General features: G+C 44.8%; 1 protein-coding gene across 1 annotated transcript in view; it reads right to left on the bottom strand.

The window, feature by feature from the left end:
• Positions 1-18,665, bottom strand: part of SHANK1 (SH3 and multiple ankyrin repeat domains 1) — a 197,747-nt gene that overhangs the window by 141,698 nt on the left and 37,384 nt on the right. The window contains exons 5-8 of the mRNA XM_069946701.1: positions 17,422-17,530; positions 12,702-12,853; positions 5,092-5,259; positions 3,549-3,665 (exon numbers count right to left, since the gene is read on the bottom strand). Coding sequence (XP_069802802.1) covers positions 3,549-3,665; positions 5,092-5,259; positions 12,702-12,853; positions 17,422-17,530 — 546 coding nt within the window. The remainder of the gene's footprint in view (positions 1-3,548; positions 3,666-5,091; positions 5,260-12,701; positions 12,854-17,421; positions 17,531-18,665) is intronic.

Here is an 18,665-nt window from a genome sequence, read left to right as displayed (position 1 = left end):
AAAAAATGCGTAGGGCCAGGGTATGCTGGGAGTTGTAGTATTGCAAGAGCTGGAGACTTCAATGGCAAATGAATAGCTTTTTGCCTTTATGTGGATAGGTTGCACAAAATGCAATGTTTAACAGGGGGCGCCAGTGAGCAAAGGATGTAAAGATGATTTGAATGCCTCAAGTAAGGATAGGAGTGACATTCAATATTCATATTATACTGCATGTAAAATGAGGAATGGTTACCGCGTCTTTAATGTTAATACCACTAGAAGCGTAAACCAGCAGAATGCAGAAATAATCACATAGTAAATATAGAAGCCGGCTTCTTGGCGGTGACTGTACACATAATGATTTTCCTCATTTAGAATGAAGGACCCTGTGTCCCTGGTAATTTGTGTATTACGGGTCACATGCTGGCGGAGTGCTGACACATTCTCTAAATTATAAGATCCAGGACAAGCAATAAAATACAGTGGAAGAAAGGAGGAAGCACCGTGCAAATGATTGGCCTGAAAACTTATTTACTGCATATACATAGGTTTCATATTTATGGAGTGCTGATGTATAGATGCTGTACCACTGTATGTGGCGTGGTCTGCCTGTATGGTAGCTATGCCACTGACTCCCATTAAGAGTGCGTTCACACATACAGGATCTGCAGCAGATTTGATGGCGCAGATTTGAAGTTGCAGATTCAATGCAAAGTAACTCTGGGCCATCAAATCTGCCGCGGATCTGCTGCAGATTCAAATCTGCGCCATCAAATCTGCTGCAAATCCTGTACATGTGAACGCACCCTAAAGGGTTTATCCAGCACTACAAAAACATGGCCCCTTTCTTCCAAAGACCAGCCCCACTCTTGTCTCCAGCTTGGGCGGGGTTTTGCTGCTCAGTTCCATTAAAGTGAATGGAGCTTGATTGCAAACCGCACCTGAACTGGAGACAAGAGTCATGGTCATGTGTTTGTAGCACTGGATAACCCCTTTAACCTCTACAGACGTTAACCATGCAAGAGCCCATTCAACTGTTCAACCTTCTCTAGTGCCCGCAAGCAGACCGGAAGGGGTCGAGGTGTCACAATGCTTAGATAGATGCAGGTCTCAAAGGTGAGATCTGCTTATGTGCTGTAAGTTTCCAGATGGAAATACCCCTTTAGGGTAGCTTCACACATACCGTATTGCTGCGTATTTAACGCTGCGTTTTATAGCTGCGTGTTTGGTGCGATTTTTACATCCGAGTTTTGATTTTCACATGATTTTCATGTGAAAATCAAAACTCGCATGTAAAAATCGCACCAAACACGCAGCGATACGGTATGTGTGAAGCTACCCTTAAGCCCTAAAGGACTGGTCTATTTTTAGTTTGCTTCCATTCTTACATACTGTACATTGCAGTGGTGGACACAGCGCATGTCCAGCTGAACAGGGCCAGAAAGGGAGAGGGGCCCGCTGCTGTAATGTTCAGCCCACTTACCATAATACAGGGTCGGTAGGCTGAACATGAAAAGGAACAGAATATCAGCTTGCAGCATCCCACACACAGAGAGGGAGAGTGAAGGACCTAAATCACATGACCTCCAGGTCCTACAGTATGTGGAGTGATCAGCCCACTACAGAGAGGAAGAGGGGGAAGACTGAGAGCTGTAAGTGCTGTGTGTGTAAATGTATATGTATATGTCAGTATGCGTGTGTATCTACTGTATCTATATGTGTCAGCCAGTCTGTGTGTATGCATATATCCTTGTGTGCGTCAGTCAGCACACACTCCGGTCTGGTACATCTATAGGAACCTAAATAACCCTAGCAACTAGAGATGAGCCAACCGGCTTCGGGTTCGAGTCGATCCGAACCCGAACGTTCGGCATTTGATTAGCTGGGGCTGCTGAACTTGGATAAAGCTCTAAGGTTGTCTGGAAAACATGGATACAGCCAATGACTATTTCCATGTTTTCCACATAGCCTTGGGGCTTTATCCAAGTTCAGCAGCCACCGCTAATCAAATGCCGAAAGTTCGGGTTCAGATCGACTCGAGGATGCTCGAGGTTCGCTCATCTCTACTAGCAACCAATTAGATTTTACCTTTCATTTTTCAAAGAAACTGTGAGGACTGAAAAGTGGAATCTGATTGGTTGCTAGGGGCAACTGAAGCCAATTCTACTCTACACCAGTTTGATAAATCTCCCCATAGGGGGAAATGTATCAAGCGGCAAATTTCTTTTTTTTTGGCGGAAAGTGGCCATTTGCGAATATTTTTATTCGCAAATGGCCGTTTTGCGAATAAAATATTTGCAAATGGACACTTTCTGCCCAGTACGCCTGGGGGGCGGGAAGGGGGTGTAGAGAGGGCGGAGCGGGGGCGCGGGCTCAGAGTCCGCGCGATTCATCATTGTTTTGTATTAAAGATACGCAGGAAACCTACTCCAGCTCTCAGCTGGCGTAGGTTTCCTGCCGTGCGCACCAGCGCACATGGGATTTATGTAGGGGCAGTCCGCCTCTACATAAATCTCTGTAGTGCCAGAGCTGCGGGGACATTTTTAAGTCCGGCGCAGAAAACGCCGGACTTAATAAATGTCCCCCATTTCGTCTATGTCAATAGTGTCATACAATAGTTTGTCAGTGGTGTATCTGTATATATGTAGTGCTTCTGTGTGTGTGTACATGTATATATGTAAATAGTGCTTGTGTGTGTGTACGTGTATATATGTACAGTATATAGTGCTTCTGTGTGTGTGTACGTGTATATATGTAAATAGTGCTTGTGTGTGTGTACGTGTATATATGTACAGTATATAGTGCTTCTGTGTGTGTGTGTGTGTATATGTGTATATATGTATACACGTATACATAAGCCATGCTGTATGATACAAGTGCAGATAACCTGTGTCAAAAAGTCGGAAATTTTTGCACAATACACTCAAATGTTTGCATAATTTCATATGTGCCTAGGTGGGGGAGGAGGGTGGTATTGTGGTTGGCACATTTTTTGCACAGGGGCCCTATACCGTCTGTGTCCGCCCCATTACATTGTATACATACTATATAAACCAACGTGCCATATTCCATCTCTTCTAGAATGGCATCATATGGCAGCACACAAAGTCTCCGAATGCACAGCTGTGACATTTATAGGACACCTTAGTGATGGAATAAAATACTGGGACCATATAAGACGTCTGTCTGATAGCAGAGAAGATTGTGGAGCCGCATTATAGGGTATAGGCTTTTCCTAGTGTATAACACAGAATGCTAGACCCAGCCACCCAAGTGTAAGGACCGAGACATCAACACAATATAGTGCATCCTCAGTGATGGCCGCTTGTGTCTTTATGTGACAGACAGCTGGAGCCAGGGTTACAAGCTGCCCACATCAAGCAATTATTCTGTATTTATTGGGCCCATCTGCTTCAGGGAGGACGCGAAAACTATTTACGGAACTGTCACAGAGCGAGATAGGAATAAAGAAGAGTAAAGAGGTGACGGGAAAGATAATGACAGCGAAGAAGATGGAGGGGGGGTGGATACGTGAATATGGAAGAACTAGACTTCCCGGGAGCACCGACCTTGTTGTACAGGGCACAGATATGCAGAGCGGTGTTGCCTGAAGCGTTCTGAGCAGCAGGGTCAGCGCCATAGAAGAGAAGATGCTCTAGATGTTGTGAGTGGCCATGCTGGCAGGCCTGGGCAGAGAGGAAACACATCAGTATTCATTATGATAAATCTATAATCTAGAACACAACAGTGATCATAAAACAATGATAAGCACAGGGCATAGAACAACTCTGCTTAAAGGGCAACTCTAATAAATAAGGCACGGCACACATTTAATGGTCTCTATTATAGGTTGTATCCAGCTTTGTGGGGGAAAAAAAATTGTGCAAAAAATGGAAAGTGTTAATGTGATATTGCCACCCCCTTTTGATATGTGCCCTGCCCCTCCATGATGTTATGGGGATGGGCCGTCTCTACAGCAGTGGGATTCATCTTCTGTGGCACAGTCACTTCTAAAGATATGGCAATGTCACTGCCCAACGGCGCCTGCCCCACAGATCATGAATCCTGGCCTATACTGCAGTAGGGGTGGCCCATTCTTATGACGTCACAAAGGGGGCGGGGAATGTTGCAGGGGCTGGGAAATCCCGCCCAGATGACACTTTCCACCAATGATAAAAAGCATTTTTGATCACAAACATCTAACAACATCTAAATGTTGCTGAGAACTGCACATATTGATAGGGGAAGACAATATCACTTTAACTCACTTAAAGGGGAAGTTATTCTTTTTAATAGGAACGCGGGGGTTACAAGAGCCGTAATAGTTATAATTGTAGAAATATTGATGAATGCGGCTACAATATATTTCCTGTGATTCCCTGTGATGTCCAATGTGTTGTCCATGGTGCTGAACACAGAGCTGAAGCTGAACACAAAGAAATTTTTCGTGTTGATAACTCTTGAAACCACAAGAGATATTAAAAATCTGATTGAGGCAATCTATTTCATGCTGGTCTTCTTTGATATGTTACATGACCACCTTCCCATTGGAAGGACTTTCCCTTGATCCAATATGGCGGCTTTCAAGATGGCGGCCATGTTCCAGACATGGCCTATTTGCTGGGGTATTCCAATATGTCATTTTCTAAAATAAAAGGGTGTCCTGAGACTTTTGACTCACATTGTAGAAAACAGCTAAAATATGGATTTACTAGGAAATTCCATACATGGAGAATTGCACTTTTTGTCATGTTATATGGGGTCCTTCCCTAGTCCTGCTATAGCTAGGTGACAACTAATATGGCGGCTATAAGGTGCTATACAGCCAGTCACTATACTCTACTTCAGGCATGGGGAACCTTTAACCCTCTACTGTTGCAAAACTACAATTCCCATTATGCCTGGACAGCCATTGGCAGGCATGATGGGAATTGTAGTTTTGTAACAGCTGGAGGGCCAAAGGTTTCCCATCCATTTCCTACCAGTATAGACACTCTTAATACCTCTAAATGTCCTCATCGTTCAGCTAACTGTTTTACAGTTTTGAACCATCCTGCCACTTTGTTGCTATTCTTGTGAGCTGTAAGTTGAGGAGTATATGCCTCTTATTACCTGGTGAATTTCCTGCCAGCCGTTTTCATCCACTGTGCCAATGTATGCTCTGTTATAAAGCAGTAACTCGCAGCACCTGGGGTCTCCACCCACCATGGCCGTGTGGTACAGAGGAGTGAGACCTCGACGATCTTTGTAATTCGGAGAACCACCGAGATCCAAGAGAGTCTGTTAAAAAAAAAAAAAAAAAAATAGGTATATTATACAATATAAAATAAATTATTACATGGATGAATATTCACAATCTTTTAATATGTAAATCATAATGGAACCATGGAAAACCCTATTGCAGTACAACTCAAGCCTTCCAGTACTTATTAGATGCTGTACGTCCTGCAGGAAGTGGTGTATTCTTTCCAGTCTGACATTGTGCTCTCTACTGCCACCTCTGTCCATGTCAGGAACTGTCATGAGCAGGAGATGTTTTCTATGGGGATTTGCTACTGCTCTGGACAGTTCCTGACATGGACAGAGGTGAAAGTAGAGAGCTCGAAATAAAGTTCGAAATAGTTTCTACGCTATATGCACCAATACTATAATAAGAATCAGAAAACAAAGAAAAAAGCATTGTGTTACTACACTGCTAGGATGCACTACTATCCACATTCAAGGTCATTTTGAATTGGGGAGTGGGGTGGTGTTAAACCTTATATATCTGCATATAAATATATATATATATGATAAAATTCTGCGGTGACTCATGGCATAAATTATTTATCCCAGTATGGGCCCGCTAGCGTCATATTACTTATTGATAAAGGAAAAAGAAGCAAAGCCAACAAAGCAATGCAGAGCCAATGCTTACATAAGCTGAACAGAACATTAGAGGAAGCAACATATAGTCAGAATTACAAGTAGAACTCGGAAACTCCCGGGCCCTAATACGAAATCTATACCATCGCCCCCTAATCTATAATGTGTAGAGATGAGCGAACCTGGAGCATGCTCGAGTCCATCCGAACCCGATCATTCGGCATTTGATTAGCGGTGGCTGCTGAAGTTGGATAAAGCCCTAAGGCTATGTGGAAAACATGGATATAGTCATTGGCTGCATCCATGTTCTCCAGACAACCTTAGAGCTTTATCCAAGTTCAGCAGCCCCAGCTAATCAAATACTGAACGATCTGGTTCGGATGGACTCAAACCAGAACCCAATTCGCTCATCTCTAATCATGTGACATTCATAATATCAGGAACGAAGTCGTATGTTACAGCACATCGATCTTGGTTAAAGTTCTATCTTTATTTCCTAGTTAAAACTATGGCGGTACAGAAAAATATAAAACCAACTACACGCTTCAAGTCGTCAGACCCTTACTCATAGGGTTTATGACATTTGGTTCCCTGTCTGGACTGCTGCCTCTCCGCCCCTGACTACTAGTAATAAGCAATTCGAAATCTAGAAAACAGATGTAGCAGAGCTGAAATTATTATTTAACACTTAGCGTTGCATCATGCGTGTATTTGCATGTTAAAAGACAAGTGGCATCTTAAAGGGGTTATCTGGGCTTTATCTGTGTATCTGTTGGCTTCAAAAGACTTCTAAAAACCTGCATGGGTTCCTTAGATTTGCCTTTTAAAGTGGTGACAATTTTGGTGCTCCCACTGCTGTTACTGCCAATGGGGCATGTGCTCGACTGGTCACTTGCCAGATGGTGTTGTGTGACGTCACTACTGTGGTGGTTGGTCGGAGAATAGCTAAGCTGGATGGTAGGTTGTCTTGACGCAAGTGCCAGTTGGGCACACAGGTATGGTGGCACACCTGCTTTTATTTTAAGGTGACTGGCTATACCCTTTCCCCTGTGCCAGGCTGTGAGAGGGTCCTTTGGATATTTATCACGGTGGTCCAGAGTGGAGTTGTGATCCGTCCAGACTATCGGTACTGCCACCCACAGAAAGGGGAGATGACCCAAGGATTACCATAAATGAAATCTTCTTTACTGCAGGATTATTTAGTACACCAGCTGACAATAGTACAATAGCTGACTTGAAGTACAGACTTTTGCGAGGGGTTTTATAGGCTAGCAACACACCCGTGGTGGGATACCACACCAAGGCTTTTAAAGGCTCCCCTCCTGCACATAGCACATACTAAGCCTCACCTTACATCCTATGTTTTGTCCTGATCTAAAGACAGATTTTCCCTAACAACCGGCAGTGGATGACAAATTGTCGGAAACGGAGACACCTAATTGGCAAAAACTTCAGAACTATTTCTTTTGGGTTAAGGGTATGTTCACACTGAGCAAAACATGCAGAATCACGCCTGCCTCGGTGTTTCTATGGGACGGCTCATGTGCCTCCGCTCCCATCGCTCTCCACTCTGTGACACTGACGAAGCCAGGATTCTGTGGCAGGGAGGTAATAATCACACCCAGGCTGTTACACAAGGGATCCCAAAGCCTCTATATGGCACTGGAAGGTATTATAAGTATTATAAAAAGTGTTGAGTGGACTGTATCGAAGTTTTCTTGGCAGTCCTAGGATGGCATCCAATTTCTCCACATACAGGGAGTCAAATGCTGAACGTTCAGGTTCAGAGAAGTCTGGCCATTTTTAAAATTCGGCAGGAGGCAGGGGCAGGGGGGAATTTTGTTACAAGTAGGAACTTACCTCTCCTCGTGCCCGCGTTGAGCGGCGAGATCAGCCCCGGGACCCTCGCCAGAAGGCATTTTACCCTGAGTTGTGATGAAGTCACAACTCAGGGGGAAAGACTTGACCCAGCTGATGGAGTGGCCCTTCAGCCAACCAGTAACTGGAGCAGCGCCCCGCCCCAGTGACTGACAGCCTGAGCGGCCAGTCCATCAGCCAGGTTGTGACGTGTCAGCACTGAAGATCCTGGAGCCCGGCAGGCGTCCTAGGGCCGGTCCCGCCACTCACTGTGGGCACGGGGGAGGTAAGTTCATACTTGTAATCAAATTCGCCCCTGCCGGATTTTGAAAATGGCCGGACTTCACCTTTAACGATTTGGCAAGTCCACTCAACACTAATTATAAAGAAGATATGGCAGGTGGGGACCTTGTTATAAGTTTTGCACTTGGCTCAGGCGTTTGACGTTATGCCTCTATGATCCGGAGTAATCCAGTGACCCTATCAGCCAGATGAAACCTCAAAAAGCATTAGATGCTAAGAGTCCAGAACATATTACATTTTCCTACAACTATCTGGAATGTCTCTATGTGGGATCATGCCTTGTCCATGTGCCATCTGTTCTTAGTCCGGATGGATTGGTAAATACACCGTAAAGAATTGAGCTAGCCTGTTTGCTATTTTCTCGCCTATGTAAAATTCATCTCTGTGCACTTAAAAAAAAAAAAAACATACTGAAAATTACTGAAATGCTTTTCTCTACAAGTTTGGATTATAGCCCTTGGTAGACACGTGTGACACAGTAGGGTACCATAGCTGTACCACTATTGACCTCAATATGCTCCACTCTCATTTGCTTCTATGGCAACTAGTGATTGTTTAAGGGAGGGGTATACAAATCTATGGTGTACGTTCTTTCATGCTATTGTCTGTTAATTGAACGGCTTTATATATATTCATTATAACACTCCACCAGAAAATAGGAGGGCTTCATATGACTTAAATGTTACCATGGAAGCAGATCCCCCATCCCCCCCAAAGCTATTAACCCCTGTGGTAAGGATGAGCAAAACTGGGCTGCAATCAAACATGTGGTGCCAGGAGGGGGTCATGTGAAGTCGTCCAAGAAATGCTGAAACATGTGGACTGTGGAGGGTTCATATGTAACTACACAGGGGGGAGGGGGTGCCTGCAATAGGGATCCAAAAATATAGGGCATATATTCTGCTATATACTGTGTGTAGCCAGCCTAGATCGCATCTTCTGTACTGCTGAAAAATATATTGCTATCAGCTGAAAATGTTCACTGTGTGAATAAGGGATGAGCGGCCGATATGAATACATTTAAATGGCCGCACTAACCAAACCGTGATTATTCGTACGGCCTTCTGACTGATCTTGCTGATCAGCACTCATTTGCTGCCACAGACGACTAAAGATTGTTGACATTATACTAAAGTTGTGTCAATTTGCCACCAATGGTAAAATATGTTTGGAGGGCTCCTGACCCATGAACAGATTACGTCTGTATGGCGAAAATCTCTCCCTTTGCTCTCAAAGAGATAAGCTGGGGCCTGAGCAGTCTGGCTGCTACTTACCACTTCCCCCTCATAGGGGACACCTGAATATTCAGATATTTCAAACATTGGTTATGTGGTCTCTCCTTTGCATCTCTCAAAAAAGCTTCTTACTCTAGGTTAAGTGGTGATGAAGTGCGCTCTAAGGTTTCACCACTAGATGTCAGTGTTTTTAGATGTGTATTCCTTTGTATTGCACGGCTGAAGTTAGGAATGGGTTACTTTTTTATGTGTGCCATGTGCTTTTGCTAACCTATAGGTGATGCTCTCTACTTCTATCCTAGCTTTTTCTTTCTTTCTCTTGCAAACATTCCTTTCCACCACTCACAGGGTAGATTACACATCCCCTGTAGGAAGTTGTCACTTGGTGGGAGGAGGTGTAGCGTCAGTTCTTATCCAGATTCTCTTGGGAGAAGGACACACAGAGCAAAATGTCCCTGCTGTAGCCTGTAGCCTGCCAGTACCCTTGCCCGGGACAACAGTTCAGTGCAGTGTGTTCGGTAAGTGAGTTTGTCTAGTCCAAGACACGTGTATGCATATGCAGCTAGAGATAACCCATTTCATTACTACTTCTACTATATCTACTATGCAGTGCTAAACACTACCAAGGGAGAAGAGTCTAGGAACATCCTAGCCCACACTGTGAACCAGTCTAAAAAGAGAAAAGAGATACAAAAGAGAAACTAGCCTGCATAGGACAAAGCTACCAGAAGGTCTACGTATCCTATCTCGCAGTGCAGGTAACTGGGACACCCCTGGACACTTAACTTCACCCAGGTAACCACGGCTAGGGCTTGTATCACCCTAAAAGGACGAGTCTCTCGACACTGTAGGTGGTCAGAATCAATGTCTATGCACAGGTACCAGTAGCTTCTCACTACAATATATTTCTTCTTTGTTCCGGCAGAGTACATTGCTATATTGGGTTAGGACTCCCTCTACAAACTCTTCTCCTGTACGCTACTCTACTCTACTTTCAACTCTTCAAGCACCACTACAACTACCTCTACTCTACCATACTTCCTCAAGCATCTCCTTAGCGCAAAAGTGTATTGTGTTACCCTGAGACTGTACATTACAGCTGTTATATTTTCATATCACTGGGACTCATCAAAATCTACAGAATCAGAAAAGAAGGGGAATGGCAATGGATTTCTGATGTGGAATGTATCAACAGATTTTTCCTGTACAAAATATCTGTAATCTGCACAGTGCCTTAAAGGGGTACTTCAGAAAAAAATGTTTTCAAATTATCTGGTTTTACAGATTTGTAAATTACTTCTATTTAAAAAAGGTAAGTCCTTCAGTTCTTATCAGCTGCTGTATGTCCTGCGGGAAGTAAAGTATTTTTTCCAGTCCGACACAGTGCTCTCTACTGCCACCTCTGTCCAATTCTGATAAGAATTGTCCAGAGCATGAGAAGTTTTCTATGGGGATTTGCTACTACTCTAGACAGTTCCTGACATCGACATAGGTGGCAGCAGAGAGCACTGTGTCAGCCTGGAATGAATACACCACTTCCTACAGGACTCACAGCATCTGAAGTACTGGAAGGCTTAAACTGGCTGACACCAGTTGATTTGGGAAAAACAAATTGTTGCGGAGTACCCCTTTAACCTGCCCAATTTGCGAATTTTCCTGCCCATTGAATATAGCAGGTAAGTTAGCTTGCCATTGATGTGCCACTAAGAAAACCTGAAAGACATCAGATATATTAAGGCTATGCAAGGCCAGTCATTAAAGCTGGAACCAGCAGAATAAATTTACCCGTCTTTACCCTGGCTGTATTCCTGGCCTGTATAAGACGTCCAGTACTTGCAATGCTCCATAGATTTGATGTATGGGCAACAAGCAGTTTTATATGATTGTTCGTTATTGATGTAGAAATCACACGGAGAGGCAGAGAAATAGATGGAAAGCATTAAACTCTAATCATTACTCCTAATATCCTGTCCCTCAGTGATCCCCAATATCAATCACCAGGACGTGGACATGTACTCTGGATATATCTATGAGAGATGTGTGTTCTGTGCCCTTCTCACCACGTGTCACAGCGCATTTCTCCAGAACGTGATATATGATTCCGTCTATTTCTCTCTTCATCTTTGAAGAAAATACTCTCGGAAAAATGAAAAACACATCCAGTTATCTCCTTGATTGCAATTTTAAATGGTTTCTTCACCCTTTGGGCACCGGTGAGTGATAAAATCCGGCATGTTGGTGTTTATGTGCATAAAACATACAAGTTGAACGTGTTTTATAATAATCTATAACAAATGACAAAAATAAAGTGGGAGCGCCTCACAGTAAACTATCCCTTCTAATGTTTTGCTACCTGGGTAACCTTCCACTCCGTTACACTCCTTAAAGGGAATCTGTCACTAGGTATATATTGCCTTAAATCAAGATAGCATAAGCTAGTGACGGAAATGCTGAACAGATCGGTGTATTACTTGTATAATTCTGTTTAACTGTTCTCCTAATATGCAGGAGAATAGGATTCTTGACACACCCCTACCCCCACCCTTCAGCTGCTGATTGACAAATGACTGTCTATACACAGCATGGATAGATAACTGCCAATCAGCTGCTGGTGGGCACAGGTTTCTCATGAATATCCAGGACTACTGAGCTCATGCACATAATGGAGAGGACTACTTATTGTCTATGTTATTCAGGAGGATATCTCTGGATCAGCTGCAAATAACAATGTGAGTGATACATAATTTTGTTCAGCTTCTCTGTCACTAGTTTATACTACCCTGAGATAGGACACCATAAACCTACTGACAGAGTCTCTTTAAGCAGCAGGTTGGAGCAGAGAGCACTATGTCAGACAGGAAAGAATATTTCACTATGTGCAGGACATACAGCATCTGGTAAGTACTGGAAGGTTTGCATTTTTTTTTATTTTAAGATTTAGCCAGGTGATTCCTTCTTACACATTGGGGGAGATTTATCAAACATGGTGTAAAGTGAAACTGGCTCAGTTGCCCCTAGCAACCAATCAGATTCCACTTGTCATTCCTCACTCTTTGGAAAATGAAAGGTGGAATCTGATTGGTTGCTAGGGGCAACTGAGCCAGTTTCACTTTACACCATGTTTGATAAATCTCCCCCATTGTCTTTTGTCTGCTTTTCTTCCTATTCCTAGACTGCGTGAGCTGCCCTCCATGTATGCTCTCCCTACTCTTCACCCTCTTGTCTGCTGTGCATAACCCTCTCCCCTTCCCTGCTGCTGCCATCTCTTAACATTAGGGTCTAGAAGCCTCAAGTGAGGCCTCTAGCCTAGTTTTACTGTTTCAAACATATTGCAATAAATATATGACATGAAGTAGATCTCAGGTAGCCAGATATATGGGCAACATGACAGCGACAGAGATTGCTCCAAGCTATAAGATAACCCACATTCACCCATTATTGTCACACATGTATTAGTCTTACCATGAGCGCATTGTAATTTCGGGAGCAGACGGCTTTGTGAAGAGATGTGGTGCCATCACGGGCACGGAAGTCAATGTGGGCCCCTCCCAGGCACAGCATCCTGATGACATCCACAGTTCCTTCCATTTGTGCAGCCAGGGTCAATGGCGTCTCTATAGAGGATCGAATGGCATCAATCAGTGTAGATGTGCACATGTACAATGCAATATATTCTAAGGATGAGGATGCACAACTTCTTTAGCATTGGCTTGGCTACTCCATAGTTGTACATTTCAAAATGTGAAAAAAAAGAAATCGCATTTTCACCTCAGGCAGCAGAAAATCTAGAATTAGCCCTGTCTGTCCTTTATTTTATATAATTTATATAATATTATGACTCACATCTGGTTTTGACTTTAAAACTGCACTGTTTAAAGTGTAACTGTCATTTAATTTAATTTTTTTTTTTAGAGATCAGTAGTTCAAGCAGTTTTAAGAAACTCTAATGGGTTTTATTAAGCAAAAGAGTTCTGTACTCAAAAAGCTGTTTTGCAGCTTCCCCCTCACTTATCTGTGTCCATTATGGTCTATGGAGAGAGGAAGAATTGAGGGGATGAGGGAGCAGGGAGAGGAGACAAACATCTGGTGTATAGCAGAGAGCACAACACAATATCCTGCAATCTTATCTCACCAAGTTCCCTTACCAGCACTGATCAGTCTGACCTGTGAATCCAACGTTTATATGTTCAGACACACAGTCTCCAAACTGCACAGGCTGGCTCTGTCCTCTTCCTGCTGACTCTTCCCCCTTTGCCCCCTCCCCCCTCCATAGGTTATGACGGACACAGCAGAACCTGTCTTCACTTTGCTTCTATGTAATGAAGATGACTTCGCCTGATAATAAGCAGATAGAAAAGGGAGGGGGGGGGCTGGGAAACAGTTTTTTGAGTACAGAAGGAAACGCTTTTCCTTAATAAAACCTATTAAAGAGTTTCTTGAAATTACTTGTACTATTGATTTCTGATAAATTAAATGACAGTCACACTTTAAGGCCACTCTAACTGAGACAGCTGTGTAGGAGGCTTTAACACTGGGAGAGAAACAGCCAAACTCTGCTACAAACTTATACTCCAATACTCCATGGCAAGATTGAGCACAGCAATAAGACACATGTTGCATAGCATGCTACAGTCTTCCAGGCGGTAAAAGAAAAAAAAGAAACCTACTTGACCTATTGTAAGTCCATGGTTAAGAATAAGTAGTCATGATAGATCATATTGGATCTGATATATCCATCTATCATGGACTGTGTAAGAATGAAATCCATGACACAAGTAGAAACAGAGCCTAACAGGAAGGTACATATAAATGTTATATAAATATATAAGTTAGAAAAAATCTATTGTACCTGAGTTAGTGTTCTGATGTGTTCTCCATTACACTATCTCCAGCAGTGGTGCACAACCTACAACCATCCAGACATTGGGGGGTTGGAGGGTTGGGCACCACTGCTCCACAGAATCGGTTCTAGAACCCATTGTATTCCAAGCAGCTGCCTAAGTATAAATGTGACTGGAATTCACAGACACATACAGATCTCTAAAGGCCACTATAACACCAGAGAGTGGACTATGAGGCCAATGTTTTCCATCACTGAAGCTCAAATAACATTGGATATACATCAATCAGCCAAGACATTGAAATCAGTGACAGGTAGAGATGAGCGAACCGGGTTCGGGTTCGAGTCCATGCGAACCCGAACGTTCGGTATTTGATTAGCTGTGGCTGCTGAAGTTGGATAAAGCTCTAAGGTTGTCTGGAAAAAATGGATACAGCCAATGACTATATCCATGATTCCACATAGCCTTAGGGCTTTATCCAAGTTCAGCAGCCACCACTAATCAAATGCTGAAAGTTCGAGTTCGGATCGACTCGAGCATGCTCCAGGTTCACTCATCTCTAGTGACAGGTGAAGCGAATAACATTATCTAGTGACAATGGCTCCAGTCAATGGATGAGATATATCAGGCAGCCAGGGCCGTTTCTGCCATGAGGCGGAATGAGTATTCCGCCTCAGGCGGCAGATTCTGCGCCCCTGCAGGGGGCGGCAGACAGCAGCCCTGCAGCCGCTCACCTGTCCTGCCGCAGCTGTCCCGTCGCCAACGCTCACCGCTGTCTTCCCGGCCCTGCAGCCGCTCACCTGTCCTGCCGCAGCTGTCCCGTCGCCAACGCTCACCGCTGTCCCACGCCGTCAGCCAGCAGCTGTCATCGCCCTCCAGCGAGTCATGAGTGCCCGGGGTCAGTGGGGGCATCATGGCCCCTGCTGACCCCGGGCACTCACGACTCGCTGAAGGACAATGACAGCTGCTGGCTGACGGCGCGGGAGCACGGAAGGGAACAGCGGTGAGCGTTGGAGGCAGGACAACCCATCGGCGGCAGGACAGGTGAGCGGCTGCAGGGCCGGGAAGACAGCGGTGAGCGTTGGCGGCGATTACAGCTGCTGACTGACGGCGCGGGACAGCGGTGAGCGTTGGCGGCGGGACCGGACGGCTGCTGCAGGACAGGTGAGTGGCTGCAGGGCCGGCCGGGGAGGGGGGGGTTGTGCAGGCGCGGGTGATTCAGTTACGGCGGGGGGGGGGGGTTGTTGCTAGCGAGGGGGTGGCCGCCTGAGGTTTGCCTCAGGCGGCAGAGACCCCAGAATCGGCCCTGCAGGCAGCAAGTGATCGGTCAGTTCTGAAGAAGCTGAAAAATGGGCAAGTGTGAGGATCTGATCGACTCTGACAAGGACCATACTGGGATGACTAGACAGGTCGGTCAAAGCATCTCCAGAATGGCAGAACTTATAGGGTGTTTCTTCTACACCGGTCTTTCAAGTGACAGGCCACTCAGCCAATCACTGACTGTGGCTCTGTCCCATCTTGGCCATTGATTGGCTGAGCGGTCTGTCACTTCAGAGACCAGCTCAGAAGTTCCAGCGGGAGCTGCGGAGAGCAGGGAGGGAGCATGGAGAGGTAACATATAGTTTATCAATTACTATGTACAGCAAGGTCTTCACAGATAATAACAATATATATACATATATCTATACAGCCCTTGCTGAATGATAGTCGAGCCGTGTATTAGGCAGATTAAGCGAGCGCCGATCTAACAGATCAGCGCTCGTTTACATTAGTGATCAGGCTGTATAACAGGCCCTTAGACATAGAAAAGTTCTGGCTTGCTATGATAGTAAGGTGAACATGGCGGCCTCCTGTGTATGGGGCTGTATAGCTGCAGACCAGTCATAGTGCCCATGCTGACCCCTACTACTGCTAGAGTGCCCACAGTGGGTATATGATCATCAGAACTGGACCATGTAGCTATGAAAAAAGTGGCCTTGTCTGATACATCACATTTTACCTCACACGGACAGCAGACTCACTATGGGCAAAGACAACCCAGTAAAGGCAATGTAATATGCGGGGCAATGCTCTGCTTACTGTGACAATGGTAGTCCCTAAAGTCCCATTGATGAACATGCTAAAGAGATCAAGGTGGTGATTCAGCCTCCAGATTCCTTAGATCTCAATCCATGGAGGCCGTACCTCACAATTTATGATAACATGCAAACCAGGCCTCCATGGGTCTAGTGGTAGCACATAGGGCACTTGCCGAATATTAGGTAGATAGTTCCAGTGTATTGGCTGATCCATGCTAGTATATAGCATTTTAAAGAGGGGAACTGGATGTGTATGGTAAACGTGTGAAAAACCTGTGAACTACAGTAAATGACACCATGCAGCCTATAAATCATACAGATTAAAGGGAACACATCACAGCCTAGCCAGTCACTGTGTAATATGCAATGTATAAAGAGCAAACATGGCACACATGAAAGATGAGCGTGTAAATCTACTAATACATATTCATATATGATAAGCCGCAGCTTTCCTCTGAAGTTCTGTGCACCACTGTGTGTGTGTTTTTTTCTAATCCTGTCAATAAAGTTTTACTAAAGTTAAAATAATTCAATGCATCAGCTCATAGAGTCTGATGTTTGCATGTCTATGGGGAGAGGGGGGGGGGCTGTGATAGTTGATAAGATAGGAATGACTATTAAATGGACACTAAGGTTCCCCATCCATGGTCACCTTAGTGACTATAGTGAATCAGCTGTACACATATTGGCATAGCTACCATGGAGGAAGACCACGCAACCGCTATGGGGCCTGTGCAGCCGGGGGCCTAGGCAGGGCTTAGGAGTGCCAGTGACATCACTTGTGTTCCAAGAACCTGGAAGAATGGAATGTGCAAGGGGGGGGGGGTCGGGTCCATACAGTTCCTTGCTATGGGGCCCCATGAATCCTAGATACGCCCCTGTGTCCACATGATGTAAAATGTGATGCACTAGACTAGGCCACCTTCTAAAATAGCTACATGTTCTAGATCTGATGACCATATACCCACTGTGGGCACTTTTAGTGTCCTAGTCTAAGACTTTCCAGGCATGATGGGAATTGTAGTTTTGCAACAGTTAGAGGGCTGAAGGTTCCCCATCTCTACCATAGACAATACAAGGGACCCACTGTCAAAATAATCAGCATCAGAGATCTCTGGCTGTCGCTCATCAGGTCCCAATTTTTTTGGGGGGGTCATCTATTCTGTAAGTGCCCTAACCTAATAATCCAGGACCCTCTGCACCATATGATAATAAACCATTCCCGATGACACTGTAGGTCTCCCTTGTGACTCTATACTTTACCTCCACCCTCAGAGTCATGGTAGTTGGGATCCAAGCCTTTGTCCAACAACCTAGCCACTTTCTCCGCTGAGCCATGTTGTACATACTCCACAAATTTTTTCAGACCAGCCTGCAATAATAATAAGAAGAGGACAAGTCAGTAGATTGTAGGATTCTATGACACCCTGGATGTGCAGTCCACTGATTGCTAGTAAGGCAGAGATGGGGAACCTTCAGCCCTCCAGCTGTTGCAAAACTACAATTCCCATCATGCCTGGACAGCCAAAGCGAAGCTTTGGCTGTCCAGGCATGATGGGAATTGTAGTTTTGCAACAGCAGGAGGGCTGAAGGTTCCCCATCCCCGCTGTAAGGGAACACAGGTTGTAGTGGTACCAGGACCTATGTTTTCATTCTTTATAGGAATATGCCAGTGTTATACATGAAATATGCAAAAGAACACTGCAGAGACACCATCAGGTGTCTTGACGTCAGTGAACTAGCCAGACCTTCCTCCTGGAAGGAACAGCCAAGCCAAGGAATGTCTCCAATCAAGGAAACTACCCGAGCAAGGTATCCATCCACAGACAGCTGTTTCAGGGTACTTGCCCCTCATCAGTGTGGAGTAGGATTCTGGCTAGTGGGAGCAATCCCTAGTAAGTGCATTCAAAAGGACGCTAGTTGACCTCAGGGAGATCAACCAAAAGACCGCAGAGACACCATCACGTGTCTCGACATCAGTGTATTCTAGAACATTGCCCCCTGGGAAATCAAACAAATGTTATACATGAGACATGACTCTGTAGGCAGGCCCCAGTTTTTTCATTGAGGTACAGGATTTTTAGTTACGTCCTATAACAATGAAGGGACGTCAGTCTTTATAACACTGGATACATTATCAGATCCTAGATATCTCATATTAGCCTCTGGGTCGGGTGGTCCTGTAATGGCCCTGCTAGGCTGGTGTCACACGCATGATTAAGCATCTTTCTAAATGCATCCTAGTTTTTCCTTTGGCCCTTTAGAATTATTTCATCATTGCTCTTATACAGTATATGTGACTCGTAGGTTGTTGTTTTTTTCTGTCCAATCTGCATGTAACACAGTTATTGTTTTGTATATAATGGGAAAATATATAGCATAATTATAACCAATTGCACCTGACGGGATGTGGAGACAGCGGAGAGCGCGGGCCGGCTGCGGCGTGGGACAGGTGAGCGGCCGGCTGGCTGGCTGGGGGGGGCGTGATGCCGGCTATCACTCAGGGG

This window comes from Dendropsophus ebraccatus, chromosome 12 (genome assembly GCF_027789765.1).
Source record: "Dendropsophus ebraccatus isolate aDenEbr1 chromosome 12, aDenEbr1.pat, whole genome shotgun sequence".
NCBI lineage: Eukaryota > Metazoa > Chordata > Amphibia > Anura > Hylidae > Dendropsophus > Dendropsophus ebraccatus.
Note: the sequence above shows the minus strand (reverse complement) of the source record. Positions and strands in the feature narration are given on the sequence as shown.